The sequence below is a fragment of the Rhinatrema bivittatum genome, chromosome 2 (assembly GCF_901001135.1).
Source record: "Rhinatrema bivittatum chromosome 2, aRhiBiv1.1, whole genome shotgun sequence".
Classification (NCBI taxonomy): Eukaryota; Metazoa; Chordata; class Amphibia; order Gymnophiona; family Rhinatrematidae; genus Rhinatrema; species Rhinatrema bivittatum.
The window spans coordinates 741632067-741658493 of NC_042616.1; the positions used below are offsets into that span (position 1 = coordinate 741632067).

General features: G+C 44.4%; 1 protein-coding gene across 1 annotated transcript in view; it reads right to left on the bottom strand.

Moving 5' to 3' along the window:
• CSMD3 (CUB and Sushi multiple domains 3) overlaps positions 1 to 26427 on the bottom strand; it is a 3551396-nt gene that overhangs the window by 147581 nt on the left and 3377388 nt on the right. The window contains 1 exon segment of the mRNA XM_029591914.1: positions 21960 to 22033. Coding sequence (XP_029447774.1) covers positions 21960 to 22033 — 74 coding nt within the window.

Here is a 26427-nt window from a genome sequence, read left to right on the forward strand (position 1 = left end):
TGTGCATATAATTAAGGCTAGAGAAGGTTTTATCAGCTGATGACCTCATGAGCCAACAACCGTCCTCTTTCAGAAGCCTGCCACTATATAAAATTAATAGACCAACAGCTCCCAGAGGTATCATGTGGTAGGCATGATGTCTTCTGCAATTTCAGTGTTGTTATGTAGAAAGACCAGCATTTTAGAGGCACCTCAAGCCTGGAGGGGTCCATATCTGTAACAAGGCCAAATCAGTGAGCATATATGATTCTGACAGATGACCTGTCAGGCTGCCAGATGTAGATAATATTCTGTGAGGAATAATTACTCTGACTACCTCATTAGCAGGTAGGGACAAGCTTGGCAAGGACATCATTGATAGTTGATGACGAACAGGCCAGAAATAGCAAAATTGGGCCTCAGTAGGGATGTGCAGAAGGAAAAAATTTGTTTCGATTCGGTTTTCATTTCGCCGGGACCCAAATTCGTTGCTTTTGTTTCATAGGGGGGAAAACCAATTTGTTGATTCATTTTATTTGTTGTTCATTACCCCATTAAAGTCAATGGGGGAAGAATTTGCAGCCTACTTTTGGCTGCAGAATTGGGGTTCTCTTATCAATTCCGATGAAAATTCTGGGGAGCAATCATCAGAATGAGAAAAGAACTCCAAGATACTTAGACTGTGGCAAAGTGGAACCAAAGTGGCATGAATAGCCTAAGGCACTTAAAGGGGCAAAGGGGTACCAGGAGTGGCAAGAGTGCTTTAACAGAGGTGCAAAGCAGCAGCGAGTGTGTCAAAAACACACCACAGCTTCAAAAGAGCACTGATAACAGTTGCATGAACCCTTGAAGTCAGTATGACAGGCAAAGTGGCAAGACAAGTGGCATCAATATCCTACAGCACAATGAAGGGGGAACATAGCAAGCACAAAGAGTGTCAGAAAAAAACATAAGGTGCCGATAAACGGACAAAGCAGCAGAAAGACTAGCACCAACACACTGAAGAATCATGATAGTGGCAAGAACACCACAAGGAATAGAGTGAGTTGTCTGGTGTATGGCAGCAAGGCAGAGTGGCAGAAAGTTGATAGGGGCAACACAGACTGGCAGAGCGGAGGTAGTCTGGTCAGTGTGGTTTTGATAGGGGCAAGACAGGCTGGCCCCGGGGAGAGTTCTCTTTCCTTTGCATAGGAAAGGGCTCCCTAGAATGGATTCACCTCTAGAGTGGGGTGTTTCCATTGGCATCTAGTGAGCTCTCGCTGGTCTTTTAAAATCTGGTGGACGTAGCAGATATACAAATGAGAATTTTCAAGGCCAAGGCGGAGGAGGTTTCCATGTGAACAGCAGTTCAACATGGGTCAGCGGGTGTTAAGAGATAGGCTGGCTACACCAGGGGAGAGTTCCCTTTCCTTTGCACAGGAAAGGGCTCCCTAGAATGGGTTGTTGGCCCCTAGAGTGGAGCACGAGCCTTCAAGCATGGCGAGTCGACGTGGAGGAGGTTTCCATGTGAATAGCGTTCAACATGGGTTGGCATGCATTAAGAGATAGGCTGGAGAGTTACCTTTCCTTTGCGTGGGAAAGGGCTCCCTGAAATGAGATGTGTGCAATGTTCTCTCAATCTAGTTTGATGGACTCTTTCCCTGGGTAACATCAAGCTAGGTTGAGAGAACATTGCACACATCTCATCTTTGAGTGAGTTTCCTCACTCCGAAGGTCATCAAATTTTCACAAGAGAGAATAAAAATTGAAATATAACTAATAAAAAAAGATACTGAACTGTGAGATGCTAAAGACAAAAAACATACCAACAGGGGACTAAAATATATGCATATACATATATATGTATGATGTGCATATATATATATATATATATATATATATATATTTTATATTAATAAAACTTTGAATACATCAGGAGGATTTCATATACAAGGTTAAGGGAAGTTGCTTGTTGACACTTTACAGATTAGAGGTGAAATTGTTATAACTCAAAATATAGGGCCAGATTTTCAAAGGGGTACGCGTAAGATACACGCGTACCCCCCGAAAACCTGGCCCAAACACCCCCTACGTGCGCCGAGACTATGTTGCATAGGCTTCCGGCGCACACAAAGCCCCGGGATGCGTGCAAGTCCCAGGGCTTTCCTGGGGGGGCGTGTCGAGGGGGTGTGATGCATTCAGCGTGTCATCCGGTGGCGGCGCTGCGGGTGTGGTTTCGGCCTGGGGGCGTTCCGGGGGCATGGCCGCAGCCTCCGGACCAACCCAAGGACTGGAACATGGAGCGTGGCAGCCGGCCCAGCGCGTGCAAAGTTACGTCTGCTTCGAGCAGGCATAACTTTCGTGATAGAGGTAGGGGGGTTTAGATAGGGCCGGAGGAGTGGGTTAGGTAGGGGAAAAGAGGGGAAGGGAAGGGAGGGGGAGGGTGAAGGAAAGTTCTCGCCGAGGCCGTTCCGATTTCGGAGCGGCCTCAGAGGGATCGGAGGCAGGCTGCGCGCCGACGCCAGATTTTAATGGATATGCGCGGCTACGCGCGTATCTATTGAAATCCTGCGTACTCTTGTTCGCGCCTGGTGCGCGAACAAAAGTACATGTGTGCGCAGATTTATAAAATCTGCCCCATAGTTTAATAAGATGAACACACTGATGCTTATAAGAAAACAGAGAAATCTATTTCATAATTAAGACCATTGGGTGACAAGGTGTTAAAGTCAAATATAAATTTCTGTTCAAGTCGCAGAAGATTATTATCAAAGTCTTCACCTCTCCAACTTTTATTTGGTTTCTTAATAGCACAGAATCTATAATCATCAAAGCTGTGCCTTGCCTCAATACTGTGAGCCACTAATGGTTTCCCATCTGCCTTCCTATTCACCGCACTCTTATGCTCAATTATCCTTTTCTTCAGTGGCCTTATGGTCTTGCCCACATACATTTTTTTGCATGGGCAGATGGCAACATATACTATACCATCGCTTCTACAATTGGTGAAGCAGTCTAAAATGTATTCCTTAGCAGATGAATCAATTTTTATGCTTTTAGTCTTCATATTTACACTGCATACGCTGCACCTTTCACAAGGTCTATGGCCCACTGTTCTTATATCTTTAGGTCGTTGTACCATTAGGGATGATAGTGACAGAAGGTCTTTCAAATTTTTATCACGCTTGTTAGCTATCATCACTTATCTCTCTTTGAAAACTGGTAAGATCTGTAGAATATGCCAATATTTTTTCAAAATTCTGCTAATGTCATTTGTTAAGCATGTAAAGGTCATAGGGCAGATTATTTTGGTGTTCTTAGGTTTTGCTTTAGGGGTTAGAAGTTTGGATCAGTTGCAGTCAGAAACACAAGCTTAGCCACTGTCTATACAGGTCTCTGGGTACCACTGTGCAATGAACCTCATTTTCATTTCTGCAGATCTAATCTGGAAAGTATTTTCTTCAGTGCAAAGTCTTTTTAATTTTAAAAATTTTGTGTAAGGTAAATTACAGAGCAGTGGTCTGCTGTGTCAACTGTCGTACCTTAATAATTTGTTTGTGTCTGTAGGCTTCCTGTAGATATCTGTCATAAACCCTTCTTTAGTATATGTGATGAGTATATCTAAAAATGGAATCTTACTCTGATCATGTACCATATTGAATTTTAAATTGATATCCAGATCATTAAGCCAGTCTCTAAATGAAAACAATTGCTGTTCTTTGCCTGCCCATATCATAAAAACATCATTTATGTTCCTTTTCCAAACAACTATATATTCTTCAAACTCATGATTGGTCAAATATAACTCTTCAAATTTAGCATATATAAATTAGCAATCAAGGGTGCCATAGAAGAACCCATGACAACTCCTTTGGTCTAAATATAATATTGCTTATTGAATGCAAAAAAATTATTACGCAAAGCTAATACAGCCAGCTCAATAATAAATTGTTTTGTTATTCATGTATGCATCTTTTTCTTCTTTAATTGTTCTTCTAGGAGCAAAAACTAAGTTGAAACCCGAACCCGTAAAAATGAATAAAAAAAAAAGTCAGAATTGGAAACAAAACCACCCCAACCCTTCAAATTTACTGTATTATAATTCCCCCACCATCCCGATTCCTCCCCAAGACTTACTAAAATCCCAGGTGGTCCAGCGGGGTCCCGTGAGTGATCTCTCCCTACAGGCCATCAGGCTGTCGGGCCTGCTATGAATCAAAATGGCTCCGATGGCCCTTTGCCCTTACGATGTCACAGGGGCTACCGGTGGCATTGGTCGGCCCCTGTGACATCATAAGGGCAAAGGGCCATCGGCGCCATTTTGATTCATAGCAGGCTCAACAGCCCGATGGCCCGGAGGGAGAGATCACTCGTGGGACCCCACTGGACCACCAGGGCTTTTAGTAAGTCTTGGGGAGGAATCGGGATGGTGGGGGGATTGTAATACAGTAAATTTGAAGGATTGTTGTGTTTTGGGTTTTTTTTTAATAAATGTGCCCCTCCCCCCGCACAAAAACAAATTGTCCCCGATGTTTGGGGAAAATCCGTTTCGTGGTTCTGGTCCCCCGAACCACCATGAATTAGGCAATTTAGTAGAAATTGCCTAATTTGTGATAAACGAATGCACATCTCTAAAAATGACATATGCCCCTAGGGAGCTGATGGAGTCCCAATGTACCGATTGAGGACTTATCTGTAAAACATACCTTTAAAGAAGTGTTCAAATCATCTATTTCCTCCAACATTCAATAGAATTGGAAGAATCCATGCTGTCAAAATGATGAAACACTGCCATGTTTACCCTTGATGCAGCCTAGATTGTTGGGCAAAACTCAGCCTGAGTCAGGCATATGTTATTTTATCCTGTAAAGCTTCACAGAGAATAAAAGTATACCTACATCTAAGGTGTCTGGACAATGATTAATTTTGTCTGCTCAGTTGGCTGCCCTGGGCATCTTTGTCGCACGGTTCCCAAAGTGTATGCTACAGTTTTCGAGGATATTGATGATGAGCATCTCACTGTCCTATAGGGATGTGCATTTGGTCCCTATGGTATTGGCAATCCGCAACGGATGTGGCCATATTCATTGTATTCGTGGGGAAGCGAAACGTATCGCAATTCCCCATGAATACACGAATCTTCGTCGAATTATTTGGCCGCCTAAAGAAGCCAATTTAAACAACCCCCCCCACACTCCTGACTCCCCCAAGACTTACCAAAACTCCCTGGTGATCCAGCGGGGGGTCTGGGAGCCATCTCCTGCACTCAAACCTGGGCTGCCGGTTTCAAAATGGTGCCAATAGCCTTTGACCTACCATTTCACAGGGGCTACCGGTGCCATTGGTCAGCCCCTGTCACATGGATGGCTGGCACCATCTTGTGCTCCTACCATGTGACAGGGACTGACCAATGGCACCGGTAGCCCCTGTGACATAGTAAGGATAAAGACTATCTGCGCCATTTTGAAACCGGTAGCCGAGGGTGTGAGTGCAGGGGATGGCTCCCGGACCCCCCGCTGGACCACCAGAGAGTTTTGGTAAGTCTTGGGGGGGTCAGGAGCGTGGGTGGTTGTAGTTAATTTAATTTTAGTGGGGAAATAAATAGAAATCGACGTATTAACGTATCGGGGTGCCATACGGCCGAATGCAACATATCTGCCCCCCCCGACGAATCCGAATCCCGAACACAACGTATGACATCCCTCTGCACATCCCTACTGTCCTAGATGGTGAACTTGTACACACGAAGATGAGTCCACCTTGCTGTCTGGCTGCCAAATCTGCTTCCAGAGAGGTGTCACTTTCCCCACTTTCGATTCCATTCCCCTCCCATCTTCACCTTCCTGCATCTGCCCTGGAAATTGCCCTGCCCTCAGCCCTCTCTGTCTATCCCCTTCCACATGTAGTGCATGTAACTTCGTTTATGAAGGTATATCACTTAACATACCAGGAAGAAAACCTCATTGATTCCAGCAAACATATGATTGTGAGTCAACAAGAGTCATCTATGCACTCTGGAGTTCATGCCCAAAAATCTACATAGGGAAGACTATGAGGAAACTGAAGAACAGAATTCAGAAGCATGTGAGCCGCCTCAGACATCAAGCGGAAAGGGCGCCTCTCACCGACCACTGGTTAGAATTAGGCCATTCCCCAGAAGATTTCCAAGTAGCAGTTATCTACCAGGTACAGGCACATCCAAGAGGTGGGGATTTGAACTCAAAACTTGTACAAATGGAGCAGAGATTTATCTACACTTGGAATACTACCACCCGCAATGGACTTAACCATGAGATAGATTGGACAGTTTTCTCCTAAGAAACAGTCACAATCCACCGCGAATATAAGTACAGCGTCAAGTGACAAGACGTCAATGAAGAGGAGTGCCCACACATTCACTCAACACACATCAACTCAGCAGGAATAACACAACAGAGGGCTTCATTTCATCTTATTTAATTAACACACATGGAGACATTCATCACGTAGTGTGCAGGGACCCCGCGATGCCAGCCGCAATACTGGTGATCAAAGAGGAGTCATTTGATTGAAGAGAGGATCAAGATGCAGATAGAATGTCTCATCCACTAGGTTAACAAGCTAGTTACACGGTTCAAGTGGCTACGTGAATTTAAACAGCCTACGTTTGGCAGTAAAGGCACACAGTATCATAATTTGCCTAAGTATTAATTAAGGCGGGACTACACCCCTCAGTAAAAATGAACACGCCCTCCTGGCTGAAGAGAGAGAGCGGACGTGGGAGTGTTTAGTCTCCCATCAGGTCCGCAGAGGCGTTTCTAAAAGACATTGACTAAATTGGGGTGGGACTACAATCAATATGAACACGCCTCCTTGGCTGAAGAGAAAAAAAGCGAACGTGGGAGTGTTCAGTCTCCCAACAGGTCCCTAGAGGCGTTCCCTATAATCGTCAATCACTCTAATTGCAAACACCGTAGCTAGTCTCGGTTTGGTGAAGTGACGGGGTGGATACCCGCGGTAAGTATAAAACATGCAGAGTAGGCAAGTGCGCCTTAGACACGGAAGATAGGCGCCGTCCACGCAGAAGTATGGTCATCACAAAAGTAAGTGTTTTAAAACGTGCAAATGGTATATAGAAAAGGACTTTTTTGACAAGAAATCGGAATGAGAGTTATTTGTGTTAACTTTATAGTTGGAGATGTAACAGCCACTGTGTACCTGGTTAGGACACAGCATTACCCCTCCCGTAGCCCCTGAAGCAGGCACGGAGGTGCCGAAACATGGCCCATGTCGGGCTAGCAGACGCGTACCCGTGAGAAGAAGTTGAGATGGATGCCTTGATAAGTATATATACATTAGTAGCGGGTCGCCTCAGAAAACGGGGAGAAAAGGGTTTTTTTTAAGAAAATAACTGAAGCAGCAGAAAATTTAAGAGAAAAATGGTTTCACAGAAATTGGGATAATAAAGAATAATAGACGGGGCGAAAGATAAGGGCACCCACCAATGGGTTGTCCTTTAATAAAGCCACCGTACATAAGCAACACCAGAGCACAAGTGTTCCCTTGGATTGGTGTATGTTGAAGAATTACTATTGAAGGGAAGAGGTTGGTTGATGTATACTGATGCAATTAATAGCAGTGGCTATTCCCTAAGTAAAATTGATTAATAGCCATTAATGGACTTCTCCTCCAAGAACTTATCCAAACCTTTTTTGAACCCAGGTACACTAACTGCACTAACCACATCCTCTGGCAACAAATTCCAGAGCTTTATTGTGCATTGAGTGAAAAAGAATTTTCTCCGATTAGTCTTAAATGTGCTACTTGCTAACTTCATGGAATGCCCCCTAGTCCTTCTATTATTCGAAAGTGAAAATAACTGAGTCACATCTACTCGTTCAAGACCTCTCATGATCTTAAAGACCTCTATCATATCCCCCCTCAGCCTTCTCTTCTCCAAGCTGAACAGCCCTAATCTCATCAGCCTATCCTCATAGGGAAGCTGTTCCATCCCCTTTATCATTTTGGTTGCCCTTCTCTGTATCTTCTCCATCGCAACTATATCTTTTTTGAGATGCGGCGACCAGAATTGTACACAGTATTCAAGGTGTGGTCTCACCATGGAGCGATATAGAGGCATTATGACATTTTCCGTTCTATTAACCATTCCCTTCCTAATAATTCCTAACATTCTATTTGCTTTTTTGACTGCTGCAGCACACTGAGCTGACAATTTTAAAGTATTATCCACTATGATGCCTAGTTCTTTTTCCTGGGTGGTAGCTCCTAATATGGAACCTAACATTGTGTAACTACAGCATCGGTTATTTTTCCCTATATGCAACACCTTGCACTTGTCCACATTAAATTTCATCTGCCATTTGGATGCCAAATCTTCAAGTCTTGCAAGGTCCTCCTGCAAAGTATCACAGTCTGCTTGTGATTTAACTACTCTAAATAATTTTGTATCATCTGCAAATTTGATAACCTCACTCGTCGTATTCCTTTCCAGATCATTTATGTATATATTGAAAAGCACAGGTCCAAGTACAGATCCCTGAGGCACTCCACTGTTTACCCTTTTCCACTGAGAAAATTGACCATTTAATCCTACTCTCTGTTTCCTGTCTTTTAACCTCCTCTCCTTTCTTTCCCACACAACCTCAAAGAGGCAGGTACTGGAATCTGGTATATTTAAACAAAGAAGATGTTGCACAATGTGTAAAATGACATGTAATGCTCTAATGCATCACACAACACAATACTGCATCATGCAATGCGCTAAATTATCTCAAGTGCACAATTTTCCTATGTGATGCAGTAGATCAGAAATTTCCTTAACCATGCCCATTTTTTTTTTTTTATCATGGATGCTAACGTGCCAGATTTCTGCTTTATTTATAGCATTTTGATGAATCTAGTCCTAAGTTTAAAAAAAAATAGTGGTGCTTCTAAAAAAACAGAAAATTTGGAGGATTTTTGTTTAGCAAGCAAAAAGCATGCCCCTTCCCTCTACCATCCCTTACCCCTGCCATGTTTCTCTAAGGCTGAAAGAGATGACAATGATTTGCATTCACTCTTGCTCCATTTACTCAAGTTAAAAAAATGTCACTAGTTCTCAGAATTGTTTAAAAACCATAAGGTAATACTGCTCTGAAGCAATACATTCATAAAATAAGTTTTGTGCATATAGGGGTAGATTTTCAAAACAGCACACGGGCGTATATGTCTGGGCGCTACCCGGCGCGCACACATGTATGCCTGATTTTATAACTTGTGCGCTCAGGTGCGCGCAAGTTTATAAAATCGGAGTTGGCTCGGCGCATGCAAGGGGGTGCACAATTGTGCACCTTGCACATGCTGAGCCGCACTGCCTTCCCCTATTCCCTACCCCCAACCCCATCTTCCCTTCCCCGACCTCCCCTGCCCTTTCCCCCCTACCTTTTCCTTGTTCTTTCTTTCACTTACAAACTTACTTCAGCCCCGGGGCTGAAGTAAGTTGCGAGTGCTGGCCAACTGCCGGCACGCGATCCCTGACACAGCAGCAAATGGTCACTGTGCCAGGAGCCTCTGGCCATGCCCCTGCCCCTTCCCCATCCATTTTTGCAAGCCCTGGGACTTACATGCATCCCGGGGCTTTATGCACGTCACCGGGCCTTTTGAAAATCCGGCCCTAAATGAGCCAAACTGAAAATGGACTCTTTTGGTTCAGATTCCACATTTGTTTCAAAGAATGTTCATTCCTACTCCCCGCTGCTCATTAAATCCATTTGCCTGTTCTACCCCATTTGAAGCTGGACTTCTGGATAGGAGTAGGAGAGAATCATAAGAGACATAACTTTAGAGTGGAAATGAGTATAAGAACATGTGTGTTAGTATGAATAGTAACCAAATGAAATAAAGTATGAGATGAAAAGAATAATATCCCCATTGTCTAGGGGGGTGGGTGGGGGGGAAGAATACATAAAAAGAATCAAATAAGGTGATCAAAAAGAACTTAGCAATGGTTGGGCTAGACTACCAACAATTTGGAATTCACTCATTTCGAATAGGAGCAATGGAGATAGCATCAATCTTAGGTCTATCTCAGGAAGATTGTGGCAGTGGGTCAGTGGTATTGTCACCAATAAAGAAAGGATGTTCTCCCTTGATTGAACACTTGTAATTTCTAATCCTTATAATATATTTCTCTTTGCAGTAATCCTTAGACTGTGTGAATATACAGCAATCCCTTCTTGTTTTGGACATGCAAGAGTCCTTATGCTACAGCATCCAGGAAAACCTTGATTTGGCCAATGAAAGGATATGCCTCCACTAGTTAGAAAGTCATGAATTATTGTAGGACCAGCTGATGTCTTCTTTGGTGTATAGGAGGTGATGTTTTGCATCCCCAGGTGCACTCATATTAAATCTGGGTGGCAATGATTTGTCTCTATCCGAAGTACAACTTTGTGTAGAAGATGCACTGGAATTTTGCCCAGACTGCAGAGGTATTTTTTCCCAGTCTGAGGATTGCCTGGTCCTACATTATCTCAGGGTTGGTCAGGTCCAGGGCAGAGAATATTAGACAACTGAGAAAATACAATATAAAATTGAATATGTAGCTTTCAAAATTAATTTCTAACCTAGGTGATTTTATCTTATCCCATGAGATACTTTCTGTAGATTGCATAGCTTGAGAAGGCCTGATCAGTTCACCTTTCCAATGTGTGACTTCTTTAAAATAATGATTCATTAGGGAATCAAATAGGTTATATTAGGGCAAGGCCAACGCTTTAGGAAGTGGGGAGAATCTGACAAGGGAAGGGTCATTGATGGAGCCAATGGAAAATTCAAGGAATTATTCAGACATACAGTATATTATAATGTAAGCTGATTTTATCATGTACTTTGAACTTTTTAAATTCAATTTTGTTCCAGTTCATTCATGATGGTGGTGTTAATCCACTCATGTGTTTCCATGGCCTGTGATTAGTAACCCATTCACAGCTGAAATGAACAAACAAAATAAAAGTCAGGGAAAGGTCTGGCCATTTCCAGCTCCTACAACTTAGATGGGGGTCTCTTTTCCTTTACTAAGAGTACCAACAAAAGTTTGAAATAAGGAGATAGTTCTGTTCATTTCCAGCTTCTAAAGTTTGTATGGAGCCTGCTTAACCTATGATAACAATAACACCAAAAGTATTGACCCACAAATCAGGGGAGGTGGGAACACTCCATTCTTTTTGACACACAAGATGGTGCCTCTCATCTTGGGGTAGCTTTAGCAATAAAATTCTGTACTTAATAATGTTTATGAAATGACCAAATTGTTACTATAATACATTAATAAATGATTAACCTGACTGCTTATAATTGTTGTATGCTATGGAATTTCATTTAGATCCTGGACAGGCGACGTTTTAAATGCAAGCTATAAAAAATACGTAAAATTCAATAAAAGAATCAAAGCTGCAGTCATACAATACACCATTTTAGTTTCAATGTCTTTTTGATAATCTGAATTCTTACAGAGAGAGGATAATTACCCATAAATGGCTGACTTACACAGGTGAATTACTTTTACCCTTATGAAAGGCAAATTAATCTCTGGAAATTTATATAACAAAGTTTTATATTATTTAAACAACTATTTTGTACTTTTGGAAAAAAGGAATTCTATACTCAATCTAATTTTTGAGGTTGTGTATTCACAAGCCAATAAGTTCCACAGAATCACTAACACTAAAAATATCTTCAAGTAGGTATATACTGAACAAGTTGGCTACTAAGCTAACAAAATATATAATATTCTAGGAATTTTTTCAACTGGAAAATAACTGAGAACAAAACACAGTATACAATAGACATGGTCAATTTACAATCACTATCCAGAGGCATTCAATCTGTTCATCTGTCCCTGTCAGTATGTCTATAAAAGCAATCATACAATGCTATTTCATTTTGCTATGATAATGTGATTCAACAATGAACTGATAGAGTGTATCACTTAGTCAATCTCTTCATTCAGTCAATATCTTCAATCATAGCATCACACACTTCATCATAAACAGATATCCTGAAAAACTAATTTGTTGTAAAACTTTAGGATAGATGTACTAAGAGTTTCTTCCATTTTGAGTCTATAGGAAATATGCTGATTACCTCTGGACCTACTGTTGTGGAGCGCTAGGAGAGCAATCCCACTCCTGGGTGATGTGTGTCCTTGGGCCACGGCTCGACCCCAGAGGGCTCTGAAGAGGTGCCGCGGGAGGCGTGACATGCCCGAGCATGGGCTGGACGGAAGCAAGCTGGAGTGAAGACTGGCAGACAGGCCCTCCTCTGGACCTGCATGCTTCGGAAGATCCAACAACGCAATGTTGGTCTTGTGAACAGTCCTCCGACCGTTCCCAGCCCTTTCGGACCTGCCGCAGGGTACGGCACGAAGCGGCAGGCCAGATGGAGGCCAGGGCAGTGAAGACTGGAACATGGATTCAGACGAGACACAGGAACGACGTAGACTCAGGCATAGACGTGGACTCAGGAACGAGGTGCAGGATGCATAGTCGTGGACTTAGGCACAGATGTGGACTCAGGACGAGGTACTGGATGCATAGAGGTGGAGTCAGGAATGAGGGCTGAAGGAAGACATGGGCACTGTCCCTCAGGGCGCCCTACTCAGACCACCCGCGGGACTGAGTCGCGGACCACCCTGTGAGCGGGAGAGCACAGGGAAGAGCAGGTTGCTGCACTCATGGCAGCTTCAAGGCAAGGATACGCTGCACTCCTGGCAGCTTCAAGGCAGGTTAAAGCATCAGGATCAGGAACAAGGATTAAGACAGACCTCAGTGCTGGAACAAGGACATCTGGAACAGCAGGAACAACAGGACTGGAACACGGATACTGGAACAGGAGATACACCTCAGGGCTGGAACATGGACATCTGAAACAGCAGGAACATCAGGACTGGAACACAAGTACTGGATCAAAAGACAGACCTTGGGACTGGAACGGCAAGCAGACATCAGGACTGGACGAGGAGCTCCGACAGGTAACAAGAAACACAGGACCTTGCAGAAGTGCTGGAACACGGACGACTTCCTGGAGCGAAGGATCTCAGGAGTGACCAACTCCTTGTGAAGGCAAAGACAGACTGAAAGCTGAGCCCTTTAGTAGGGCTGAGGTGGACAACACCCAGGGAGGGTTCAGCAGGGGGCCACACCTGGCTGGCCCTTGAAGAGGAGCAGAGAGACGCGCGCCCGCGCCCTAGGGAGCTGGAGAGAAGAGCTAGAAGCTGGTGGCGTCCTCAGCCACGTGGAAGGCCAAGTAAGCAGTGGAGCAGCCCTGGGCTGGAGCTGGGTGAAGGCAGGTCAGTGGAGCAGCTCCCAGCTGCAAGGACAGAAGCAGGAAGAAGCAGAGAGAGGTAAGGCTGGCTGCAGGCACCGGCAGAGAGAACAGAGAGCTGTAAGGACTGAAGCAGGAGAAGGGCTGACTGCAGGAACGGCTCCATGCCGTGAAGACAGCCCCAGGAGGAGAGGTAAGACTGCAGGCAGAGTAGAGAGCTGTAGCAGGCTGCAGGCACGGGCAGGGACGGCTTCCCAGCCAGGCAAGGACCCGGGCTGTAGCAGGCACCAGCAGAGACGGCCTGCTGACTGAAGGGCCTGGGATCGCAGCAGCACGTTGGGGGAAGGCAGGAACAGAGAAGCCGGCCGCATGGGAACAGCTGCGGGGAGCCCCAGCTGATTCAGGGAAAAAGCATCAGCAGCCCGACTGGCTGTCTGTGAGAAGGTAAGAGCCTGCCCACGCTTCTTGCGGGCAGGAGCATAACACCTACACATAGATGGAATATCCATCCTAACAAAATAATTCATTTTATATACTGTAGAAATTGGTCAAAATGCAAAGATGCTCTAAAAAAGAACTGAAAAGAAGCAGAACAGCATATTGAAACTCAGAATGAGTCAACGATTTAACTTATTGCAGGTCTTTACCTGAATTAATGATGTAAATAAACATCAATTTTAGACATTTGTGAAACCTTTCAGTCATGAAATTAATAGGGGGGGGGGGGGGGTTGGTGGTAAACCTAAGCATATGTAAACAAAATCAGCATATATGAATGTGAATAACACATGTATATGCTATTTTATAATCATGAAACATAAAAATGTAATGTAATGATTTGCATGGGAGTGAGCCCACTGTGCTGCGGTGTAATTAATGCAGCCTTGTAGGTGAACCCGTGAGGCCTATGCTGGCAGCTGGTGAATGCATCCTGCAGTGGGACAGTCTGGAGCTTCACATACACCAGTCACCTCCATGCAGGTTAAGCCCATGGGTTCTGGTGGCCAGCAGGAATTAGTAAGTTCCCTAGGGTGGTGGAAAGATCAAGAGTCCAAGGGCATGCGGGGTCAGGAGGACAGGCAGCAAGCTAAATACATGGAGACATACCAAGGGTCAGAGCAGTCAATGAGCAAGTGTGGTCAGGTCCAAGCAAGAAGTCTGGTCCAAACATTAGGCAAGCATATTCAGGTCAAAAGCAAGAGGTCAGCACCAGGAGAGCAGGCCAGAATGGACAGAGACACATGGAGGTACCAGATAAGACAAGGAGAAGGGGGATGGGGCTGGATGAGACAAGGCTGGAGAATGCAAGGCTTGATAAGACAAGGATGGATGAGGCAAGGCTGAGGAAGATATAGCTAGATGAGGCAAAGTTGAAGTAGATAAAGCTAGATGAGGCATGGCTGGAGAAGACAAAGCTGGAGAAGTCAAGGCTGGAGAAGATAAGGCTAGACAAGATAAGGCTGGATAAGACATGGCTGGATGAGTCAAGGCTGCATAAGACATGGCTGGATGAGGAAAGGCTGGGCGAGACAAGGCTGGGCAAGGCAAGTCTGAATAAAGCAAAGATGGATGCGGCTAGGCTGAAGTAGACAAAGCTGGATGAGGCATGGCTGGAGAAGACAAAGCTGGAGAAGACAAGTCTAGACAAGGAAAGGCTGGATAAGACATGGCTGATGAGGCAAAGCTGGATAAGATATGGCTGGATGAGGCAGGACTGAGTGAGGCAAGGCTGGATAAGGCAAAGATGGATGAGGCAAGGGTGAAGTAGATAAAGCTAGATGAGGCATGGCTGGAGAAGACAAGGCTGGAGAAGGCTAGACAAGCTAAGGCTGGATAAGACATGGCTGGATGAGTCAAGGCTGGATAAGACATGGCTGGATGAGGCAAGGCTGGGCGAGGCAAGGATGGGTGAGGCAAGGATGGATAAAGCAAGGATGGATGAGGCAAGGCTGAAGAAGATAAAGCTAGATGAGGCAAGGCTGAAGTAGACAAAGCTGGATGAGGCATGGCTGGAGAAGACAAAGCTGGAGAAGACAAGTCTAGACAAGGAAAGGCTGGATAAGACATGGCTGGATGAGGCAAGGCTGGATAAGACATGACTGGATGAGGCAAGACTGGGTGAAGCAAGGCTGGATAAGGCTAAGCTGGATGAGGCAAGGGTGATGAAGATAAAGCTGGATGAGGCAAGGCTGAAGTATACAAAGCTGGATGAGGCATGGCTGGAGATGACAAAGCTGGAGAAGACAAGTCTAGACAAGGAAAGGCTGGATACAACATGGCTGATGAGGCAAGGCTGGATAATACATGGCTGGATGAGGCAAGACTGAGTGAGGCAAGGCTGGATAAGGCAAAGATGAATGAGGGAAGGGTAGAGAAGATAAAACTGGATGAGGCATGGCTGTAGAAGACAAAGCTGGTGAAGACAAGTCTAGAAAAGGCAAGTCTGGATAATACATGGTTGGATGAGGCAAGGCAGGACAAGACTTGGATATATGAGGCAAGGCTGGAGAAAACATGGCTGGACGAGGCAATGCTGGAGAAGACAAGGCTGGATGAGGCAAGGCTGGGCTAGATAAAGCAGTATAAGGCATAGGAATGCCGGAATCAGGAGCACATGAGCAACATGCCCTACTTGGCACTCAGAAATCCATTGTTGAGGCAGAGACAGGGAGCACATGATGCTTTAAATAGGAGAAGGCCCCTGATGTCAGAACTGAGCATCATGGTGCTTTTCCCGCTGTTGGCCTTTTAAGTATTGCAGAGCAGTGAGCATGCACATATGGGGCCCTGAAAGAGCAGGAAGGTTTTGGCATCAGAACATTATTGGAAGCATGGTGGCATTGCATGCATGAGAGGTCCCAGAGATGTTCCTGCCTGAGGTCAAGGGTGGGCGACATGCAGGCTTTGAAGCAATGCTGGTTGCATTATGGTAAGTGAAAAAGCTTTTGGGACAGCTCCGCAAGCCACAAATTGTAACAAACAAGTAAGGGCTTGCGAGTAAATTTGCATGTGTAAAAAAGAGGTGGGCCAGGAATGTTCCATGGCAGGGCCAACGTTTATTCTTCTAAGTTACTATTTTATTTTATGTTTTTCATTTCAATCATTTTTATTGAAATATTTGAAAAGAATAACAGTAAACAAATAAAACAGTACATGAGTAGGAACCATTTTAGATCATGCAACAAAAGTACAAGGGTCAGATGCTTAGTATCAGTTGTAAGGCTAAGAATGTCCCAACAGTTTACATTGAAAAAAGGTGAGAACATCATGAGAGTCAAAAGATTGTAAACTAACTACATGGTAGGTGATAGGTGGATGAAGGATTTTTTTTTTTTTTAACAAATTCCGTCACCTGGAAGAAAAAGGGACAGATCTTACAACATTCAAATAATATATGTTCAAGTATACCTTCTACAGTTTCATAATGTCAGCATAGGCTTGTGGATCTCAAGCCTGCCAATAACAGCTTAAATGGGATATATGTAAGACAAAAAAAAAGAGATTGGGTAAGGCTCGCTGATAGCAAGGTTTTTATGGACCACAAGCAAACGTTTTCCCAAAAGAGAAATTCAGGTTCTAAGGATAACTTAGCTTCACATACAATTTCTAAGCCCAAATTTCTAAAGTGGGAAAGCAAAGACCATACAAGGAAGAAAAAAGGTCTCAGGCAGATTATCCTACAATTCCTTTGTCATTCAAAATTAAGTGTCCTGTAATGTCCATGCATTCTGTTTCAGCCAACAAAAAGGTGGTCAATACCGCAGAATTATTAAAGGTCACTCTCGTCTGCACAGGTTAAAGAAGGCATAATTTCACTCCTAGCTATTGGAGCTGTGGGTGCAATTCCAGAAATCTTTTACATCATGGCGCAATAGGTTTTGAGAGATCAGGGACAAAAATTATTTTTTGCCCGTCCATTATCACTGGCACTTTGAGGAGAGTGGCTGCAAAGACTTCTAAGACCTGAATTTAGCACAATACTTTGATAACTATCAGTTGAGGATATTTAGCTTTGAGAAGGGGGTGAAATGGGCCTCAGTGTGCTTGCTCCACTTTAATGGGTATTCAAAATCCAGGTATAGTAAGTGTGTCACGAGATCTTCTACCATCCAGGATGCCCAAAATGCAAATATTCTGTCTGTTGCAATTAGACAGATCCTCGATCACTCTCTGCAAAGTTTCTATAGCAGCAGAATGGTGATGCACTTTGGTTGGCAGTCCATCGAGATCAGCCAGTTTATCCTCACATTTGCCCACATTGAATTGTAGTGTAGCAAACTGATCCGTTAACTTCTCCAAGTCACTTTTGATATCTTTAGTGGCTTTGAAGTGCTGTTCCATTAAATCCAGAATTCACTGCAATTCGGCTAGCACTGTGTCATCCCCAGCATGCTTCTCTTTACTGGCCTTAGATTTTTCAGGAGTGGAGGGATCCTGTATAGGTTGTTTAGTACTGGATGTAGTTGTAAAATTCAGCTCAGTCTTGGCCCCTTTTGCTTGAGGACATATTGATACCATAAGCTAGCAGGGTCTGTGAAGAAGTAGAAGTTGTTGGTAGGTAATAGGAACTGAGTTTAATGTTGATCTTGCCAGCAGAGAAGTTAAGTATCCTTCTTGTGTGGCTCTTTAGCACTACCCCTGTAATGGCTATTTTATAAGCAATTTACACATGTAGATTTGACAACTTACTTGTTGTGGGAGTCTCAGTTTAGTGGACCCTTGGGCCGACCTGCTGGAGACTAGGAAGAGATGGACAATGTCTCTGATGAACAGCAGGCCGGGAGGCAGATGTTCAGGCAGGACGTAGAGGTGCTCTTCACCCTGGAAGCTGGTGCTCCCCCGGGAGGAGCCCAACCACTGGGACTTAGGTGGCTTCACTCTTGGAAGCCGGAGCCCCCCCGGGAGGAGCCCATAGGGGCCCGGCCGCTGGGACTTAGGTGGGTTGTGGATCAGGACAGGTAACTGGAACCAGACTAGGACAGTAGTGATATTGTAACTGGGTTCGGGTTCTGGAACCCGAACCCAGTTACAATATCCAGGCAAGAACTGTAGCAGGACTCGGGTACTGGAACCAGGCAGGAACTGTAGCAAGACTCGGGTACTGGAACCAGGCAGGCAGGAACCAAGCAGGTACTGTAGCAGGAACGGATCGACGTAGCCAAGCGGGTCACTCCGGGGCGCAATGCAACAGGAAACTAGAATGCTAACCTGTTGCAAGGCAAAGGCTGGATGGCCGCGGCCGGCTTATCAAGGCCGCGGTGTGTGATGTCAGGAATTGGGCGGAGTCGGCACTGGTGGGAAACGGGCTACAAAGGCGCCCAAGTGGCCAGGACCGCAACATTACTCACATATATTTACACTGTTCTACATCTAGCACAAGTGATACTAATAATCTTAAAAGTGAAAAACTAACTGGGTGGGGGTCTCAATTGCATGCAAATGGACAAGGTGAACTTGGTAAAATTGGTAATTTCAAAACTACGCGCATGTAGGAAAATCTCCTGATTTACACACATAAAATCCCAACTTCCAGGGGGCCAGTTTTGCATGTAGAGTGAGATGTGCGAACAGCACAGCACACCTTGGCGAAGATTTGATGTCATTTGGAGTGAGGAAAGTGTCATAAAGATGAAATTTCAACTATGTTCTCTCACCCTACCTATAACAGGGAACCAGCAAGCTACGGTGCGATAAGATAGTACAAAATTTCATCTTTGTGAGACTTTCCGCATTCTAAATGATGTCAGGTCTTCCCAAGGTGTACTGTACTGTTCGATGACTCACTCTATATGTGAAACTGGCCCCTAAACCCAAAACCAGTACCAACACCTCACCTCGACCTATTAGATGCCCTCCGATAGAAATATAAATACTTCCCTACTATGAGGTCCTTATAAATAGTCTCGCTCTCCCTCTCTCTCTCTCTCTCTCACATACACACACACACACATATGTTATGACCTAAAGCCAGGAAAAAAAGTCATAGCTATTTCCAGTATTAAAACCGTGTAATTGCATGCATTGTGATATTACCCCTCATTTAACTAAATCCCACCCCCAAAAAATCTGCATTCACGCCATGCAATATGATTCTTTTCACATTTGTTATTGTGTTAACTCACAAGTTAATGCATTATCGCATGCATTAATGCCACAACACATTTTGATGAATAACCCTATAAAATGGCAAATAGTGTACATTCAATGGGATTGCTTGCACTATTTACCATTTTAGGGGGTTATTTTCTAAAGATTTATTGCGTGTGTTAGGGCCCTAATGCATGTGATAAGGCCATATTGCATGCGTATCTTTTAAAATCCAGGGTCGGCATGCGCAAGGCTGTGCAAAATTGGCAGCCTGCGCGCGCTGAACTGCATAGCCTGCCTCCGTTCCCTCCGAGGCCGCTCCGAAATCAGAGCGGCCTCAGAGGGAACTTTCTTTCCGGCGCCCCCCCCACCTTCCCTTTCCTTCCCCTAACTAACCCGCCCCCCCGGCCCTAACTAATTCCCCCCCACACCTTTATTGCAAAAGTTACGCCAGCCCGAGGCAGGCATAAGTTGCGTGTGCCGGGCTGCCAGCGCGCCATGTTCTGGTCCGGGGGCTGGTCCGGAGGCCGTGACCATGCCCCCAGAACGCCCCTCGGCCAGAACCACGGCCGCGGCCCCATCCCCGGAACGCCCCTGATGACGCGCCAGCAGCGACACGCCCCCCCGACACGCCCCCCCAGGAAAGCCCCGGGACTTACACGAGTCCCGGGGCTTTGTGCATACCGGCAACCTATGCAACATAGGCTCGGCACACGCAGGGGGAGCTTGGAGCAAGTTTTCGGGGGGTACGCACGTATCTTATGCGTGTACCCCTTTGAAAATCTGCCCCTATGTGTACTCTTGAAGTTTATAAAATGCCATATACACGAGTACAAGCTACTTATACACATATATGCTAATTTTACATGCATAAATGTTTTAAAACTTCACCCCTTACAAGTAAATTTTAAAACCCCACCATGTGTGAATATTGGGAGATATGCACGTGGTCATGCCATGCCCACGCCACGCTCATTTTCAAAGCTACCCAGCCACGCGTGCATTTCCCAGTATGCGCAGAAGAACTAGGTTTCAAAAAAAGGGGCAGAACGGGGAGGGCCGGGGGCAGGGACTGGGCAGGGCGGGGGCTGGCCGGAATAGCACCATTAGGCACTGTCCCGGTAAAGCATGCGCCAGCAGCTGGCCGGTGCACGCTACTTAATATTGCTCAGGAGAGCAGGTAAGTGTAAAAACAACAACAACAAAAAGCTAGATAGAGAGGTTTTAGGGGTTGGGGTGAGAGGGGAAAAGGGAGGCAGGGTAGGTAGTGGATTAAGGAAGTAACCCTCCCACTCTTCGCCTTTATTGGAACATACTGGGAGGGAACTGGGGAAGTCCCAATCGCGTCACCACATGCTTCTAACACAATTCCTCCCCTTGTGCGCGAGAGTTGGCATTCGCAGGCACAAATGAGCATGCCGATATAAAATCGGGCATGCATGTGCGCATGGCCATGGACGCCCGTGCATGTGTTTAAAAATCTACCTCTTAGGAAGTGCTGTAGCCTTTGCACAATTCAGCACCCTTTAGTACATAATATGCCCTCATAGTAGATCGTGCACTGGCATATGGCCAGGCTGTCATTCAACCAAATTTATTAAATAGACCCAAGTTAAGAAAATAGTGATTAATTATGCACTGAATTTTTTAATAATCATGTTGAACCAACATTTTTAAATTCCCATATTTTTAAGGCAGAAATGTTGATACACAGAGGCCAAAATTTCTGAATAAGCTTCTGTATAATTCTAGACGAAAAACATACTAAGTGCCAGGGACATCTGGGATATAGCTGTTATGGGAATTCTTTTTTTCTGTGCTGCCATTTGGACAGTATTTAAAGAGGACAGCAAAATGTATCTCGTAATGTTTATTTTTAATATATGAATTAGCTATTTACAGCAGTAAAACTGTGATTAGTTATTCAATGGTCAAAAAATATTTGTACACATGCTTATATTGAATTTCACAGCAAACAGCATATTCTCCAAACCAACTGGTGATATGTAAAATTGTTTTTTTAAATCTTCTTTATGCACTGATAATTCAGTCTGAACCCAAATTCCCACACAGGTTTTATACAGGTTCATAGATGAATGCTCATGTAAGCCCAAGTTTTGCCTACTTGAAGAATTGGCCTATTTACTTTGCTGTGGTAAAACAGCACATTATTGCACCATTTTACTGCAAATAAACTACCTTGAGATTCTCTAAACTGCAGTTCCCAAATTTAGTGAATTCCATGATAATTTTATATACAGTATATTCCTGGACATGGCAATGTGTGATGGATGCTTTCCACCCCAGGGCCACCATCTTTCAAAGGGCCTGTAAGAGTCTTCCTGAGCCATGTCCCAAATTCCCTGGTAGTCTATGGGAGAATTTATGGACCCTGATTCCAAACCATGTGCTTAATCCCTACCTCCCTTCCTCCAAGTCTCACCTCATTTACAAAAAAATGTGCAGTTTGCTTCTTACAATTACTAGTAATTCTTTTATGAAAAAAAGAGTCACATTTTGTTGAGGTTCATCATAGCATTTGTACTGAAGGTGAAAATTTATTATGTAATGTGATATTGCAAAATACTGGAATCAACATGCAAAATAGGTACCTGATATCCAAATGTATTGTTCTGTGATCCATGCCATGGTGTGCCAGGGTTTTCACAAGCTGTGCGAGTGGGTTCTAAAAGAAATTGTAAAGTAGGTTATATTTCTTCAGCAGGGGAAATCAATGCAATATCTTCCACAAAGCAGATTTCCAGAACTGCTATTTTTGAGTCATTGTTTTAATATTGCACTGAATTAAAAAGTTTGAGTCCTGCAATAAGTCTGTTAAAAATTACTACATTTTATATATCATTTCACAGACATTTTCTGGAGAAAAGTAACTAATCCATGCTTGCTTAGACAGAGTCTGAAATAATCATCATTATTTAAAAATGGATTTGTGTATAGAAATATGAAAAATTAAAATAATAAAAAATGAAAGAAGATAGAAAAACAGAAAGAACTTAAGACTAATGATTTATTACCATGTATCTTCAGTTTCACTGTCCAAGATAAGAATTACATAATACTAATGAGTTTTTAATTCATTTTCAAAATTGTTTCTTTCTTTATAACTAAATAAAATTAGTGAAACTCTACACTTCATCTCCATCATGGTGACTTCTTACTTAGATGGAGGTGGGTCCATCTATATTTATATTGATTGTTTATGCAATATACCGAATGATAATTTTTTGCATGATTTTTATGTTCTTATGTGTGTTTATGTTTTTATTTTTATGCCACCAAGAGGCTTCTTAGGATATGTGACCTAAAACTTAATGAAATAAGTAAATAAATAGTAAGAACAGCGAAGAATTCAGAAAATATGCATAGTGCAATTCTGATTTAATGGTCAATATTCCCTTTTGTCAAACTCCCTCTGATTAATCACAATATAACCAAATCTGGGTTTAATGATCCTTAGAATACTATGCACTAAAAATGGCACTAAAATGCTTTGGCATATATGTCAGAGAAAAATTAACATGCATGCTACAATGCCATTTAAAGCACTTAGTTTTACTGTATGCATGCTCAAAAAAAGACTTAATAGAAGGGAACACTCTTAGATGGTAACATTTAAACTGGCATGGGTTTGCTGACCCGTGCCCAGAGATGCGTCTATTTTATAACATACCTGTATATATGCATGCATGGTATCACAAGTGCACAGAATTTTAAGTGGGTGCGCACCTATGCACTCAAATCCCACTTTTACAGCATAAGTGGGGGGATTTTAAAAAGGGCACACACTGTCACATTTGCCAGTTTTACCAGTTCATTCCCAGTTCTTCCAGTTAACAAATAGTTCCTCCAACCCCCGCTGCCCCCCCCCCCCCCGGTTCAATAACCTGTACACCCACAGGTTACCCCAGGCCCTTTAAACTCCTCCATGTGCTGGATTGTATAAGTATTTACACACACATTTTCTGGTGAACATCCTGAAATGCTTATATACCCATGTCTTGCCCAGACTATGTCCACACCCCTTTTTGAGAAGTTCTGAGATGTGCATTCAGTGGCATCTATGCACATATCCGGGCGGCTTTTAAAATTCGTTTGATGTGCGCGAGCCTGATATAGTTGCACATCCACTAATTTTGGTGCATGACAGACTTTTAAAATTCACTTTTTAGCATGCATGCTAACTCATAAAACTGTAGCTTCTATATACTAATAAACTATGGCTTTGCAAAATGGTAAACCCAGCCCACTCCTTCTCTTTTTCGGATTTGCATCACACTATACGATATGGTGCTATCACATGCGTTAAAAGCATTTTTGCATGCGTTAAGAGCTTACCGCATGCGATAACAGCACTTTTTGCATGTAATAAGCCCTTAACGCATGCGAAAACGCCTTAGCGCATTTTGATAAATGAGGGGGTGTATATGCTAAATAGTGTCTATAGACTTAATTGTGCATTCAGTATCCTCTTTTATGCCTGCCTTAGTCCAACTGCTACATGACATCAATTCCATTGACACCAGGGAGGGAAATCTTCCAGACAAGAGATAGAAGGACATTGACATCTGACTATCCACCCTCTATAAGTACCACATACTGTTGGAGCAGCAATGGCACACTGATGAAGACCTGCAGCTGTCTTTGAACAGACTGACTACTGAAGCAGCAATATGCCAGAAAAGAAAGCCAACTATGTGCCCCATCTGCCAAAGCTACTCCTCATATTTTTGAGTCATACCCTCCACATAGAGAAATTGTTGTCTGAGAGGTCCATGGGCAACAACTGAAAAGGTTGAAGAGGGGGTATCTGCATTGCTTGTGTATGGCATTTTCGTGTGATCAGCACTTTTAAAATCAATCTGTGAGTGTGTACTCTGTTTTAGATCTTTGAATGATCTGGAAAATGAAAAATGTGTCTTCTAATCTCTTCACAATATTGCTCACACAGATATTGAACATTATTTGTCCCACAACATATCCCTGAGACTCCACTAGGGATGTGCAGAGGAATGCCATGTGTTGCATTCTGGATTCGTATTCATCGGGGGGGGGGGCAGATATGTTGCATTTGGCAAGGGGGGCCCCCCGATACGTACATGCGTTAATTCTTATTCGTTTCCCAGCTAAAATTGAATTAATTACAACCCCCACCCTCCTGACCCCCCCAAGACTTACCAAAACTCCCTGGTGGTCCAGCGGGGGGTCCTGGAGCCATCTCCTGCACCCATACCCTCAGCTGCCGGGGGTTCCGGACCGCCGCTGAACGACCTCCTGCAGTCAATCTCCTGCCGGCGCCATTTTCCGTACGGAAAACGATTTGCGGCAGGAGATCGTTTTCCGGACCCCCGCTGGACCCCCAGGGACTTTTGGCCAGCTTGGGGGGGTCTCCTGACCCCCACAAGACTTGCCAAAAGTCCAGCGGGGGTCTGGAACGACCTCCTGCAGTCGAATCGTGTTGGTCTATGGCCGCCGCCATTTTTAAAAATGGCGCCGGCTGAAGACAACACGATTTAATTGCAGGAGGCCGTTCCGGACCGCTGCCATTCCAGACCGCCGCTGGACCCCCAGGTAATTTAAGGCATTTGGGGGGGGGGGGTTCGGGAGGGTGGGGGATTTAATTTAAAGGGTCGGGGTGGGTTTTAGGGGGTTTTAGTGTGCCGGCTCACGATTTTCACGATTTTCACGATACTTTAAACACTCAAACGGCAACAATACGATTCCCTCCCCCTCCCAGCCGAAATCGATCGTTAAGACGATCGAGGACACGATTCACATCTCTAATATTTATTATACCTTATAACTCCCATATTTACCTTATTAATTCTGTTTAAATGCTTTTAAAAGTATAAGACTTTTCAAAACTTCCCTGCTAACTAGCTTCTGAAATTTTGATAGTGCTACGCTTGCCGACCATAGGAACCTGTGGTTGGCCTCACTCACTCCGGGTTTCCTGGTAATGGCAGGGAACCATCTCCTCAACCTGCGTCACTGGATCCTCATCCCGGCCTCCACTTTTGCATCTGTTTGCCGCTGCTGCTGCCATGCTGCCTCGAAGCGAGGATGCCACCGACTCTCTTATACCTGTGCTTCCTCTTAGGTGCACACACATGCCTCTCCTCTGAATTTTAAAGGCTCACAGCAGGAAAATGCCCACGGCCCTTCCCTCTGATATTATCACTCACAGACTACATAAGCTGGGTCCCTGTTTTCAGCAGACGCTTTGGCAATAGGTCTCCTCACTTCTACGAAGTGTGTTGCTTTTCCTGAGTTCCTGCCCTTTCCTTGGACTGATTCTGGCTTCAACTTGGACTGGACTTGACTATGAGATACGTTGCCTGCTACGACCCTTGCCTGGAACCAGACTATGAGATATCCCACCTGCCACGACCCTCATCTGGAACTTGGCGTTGAGCTTCTCTGCCCGTTCCTTAACTGAGTCTTCTTCTTGGCATCTCCTCTTCTCTGGGACTTCCATCGCTGCAGAGACCCCATGTAAATCCAGCCGGCCCCGGCACCAGAGGGTTCAACCTAAGGGGAAATTGGACTGGTAGAAGTGAAGCTCCAGCTGGATCTTTGCTCTCCAACAGACTCACCTACTGACAGTGGGGCCTGTGGGGCACCTCCTCACAGGTAGTATCAATGCCCCTTCAATCCAATGGCCCAACATTACAACAGATAAAGCAGGATTGGTTGATGACCCTGTGTTATGATTCAATGAATCGGTGAATCCTTGGGCTGCAACGATTATGTGTGCTATGAAAGACTTACCACAAATCCTCATTGACGGGAGATGAACCTCAGTGATGGCAACGAGGTTGAACCAGGGAAAGCAGAGTTTAGCTGGCAGTTTTCTGGAGAATCCAAGCAGTCCAGTATCAAAGGCAAGCAGCAGGCAAGGCAAAGTACAAATCTGAAGCAGGGTCAAAGGCAGGCGGCAAGCAAGGCAAAGTCCAAATCTGAAGCAGGGTCAAAGGCAGGCGGCAAGCAAGGCAAAGTCAGAGCAGAAGCAAGGCACACCGCACACCAAACTGGACCTATTGCAAAGGCACTGTGGGAAAC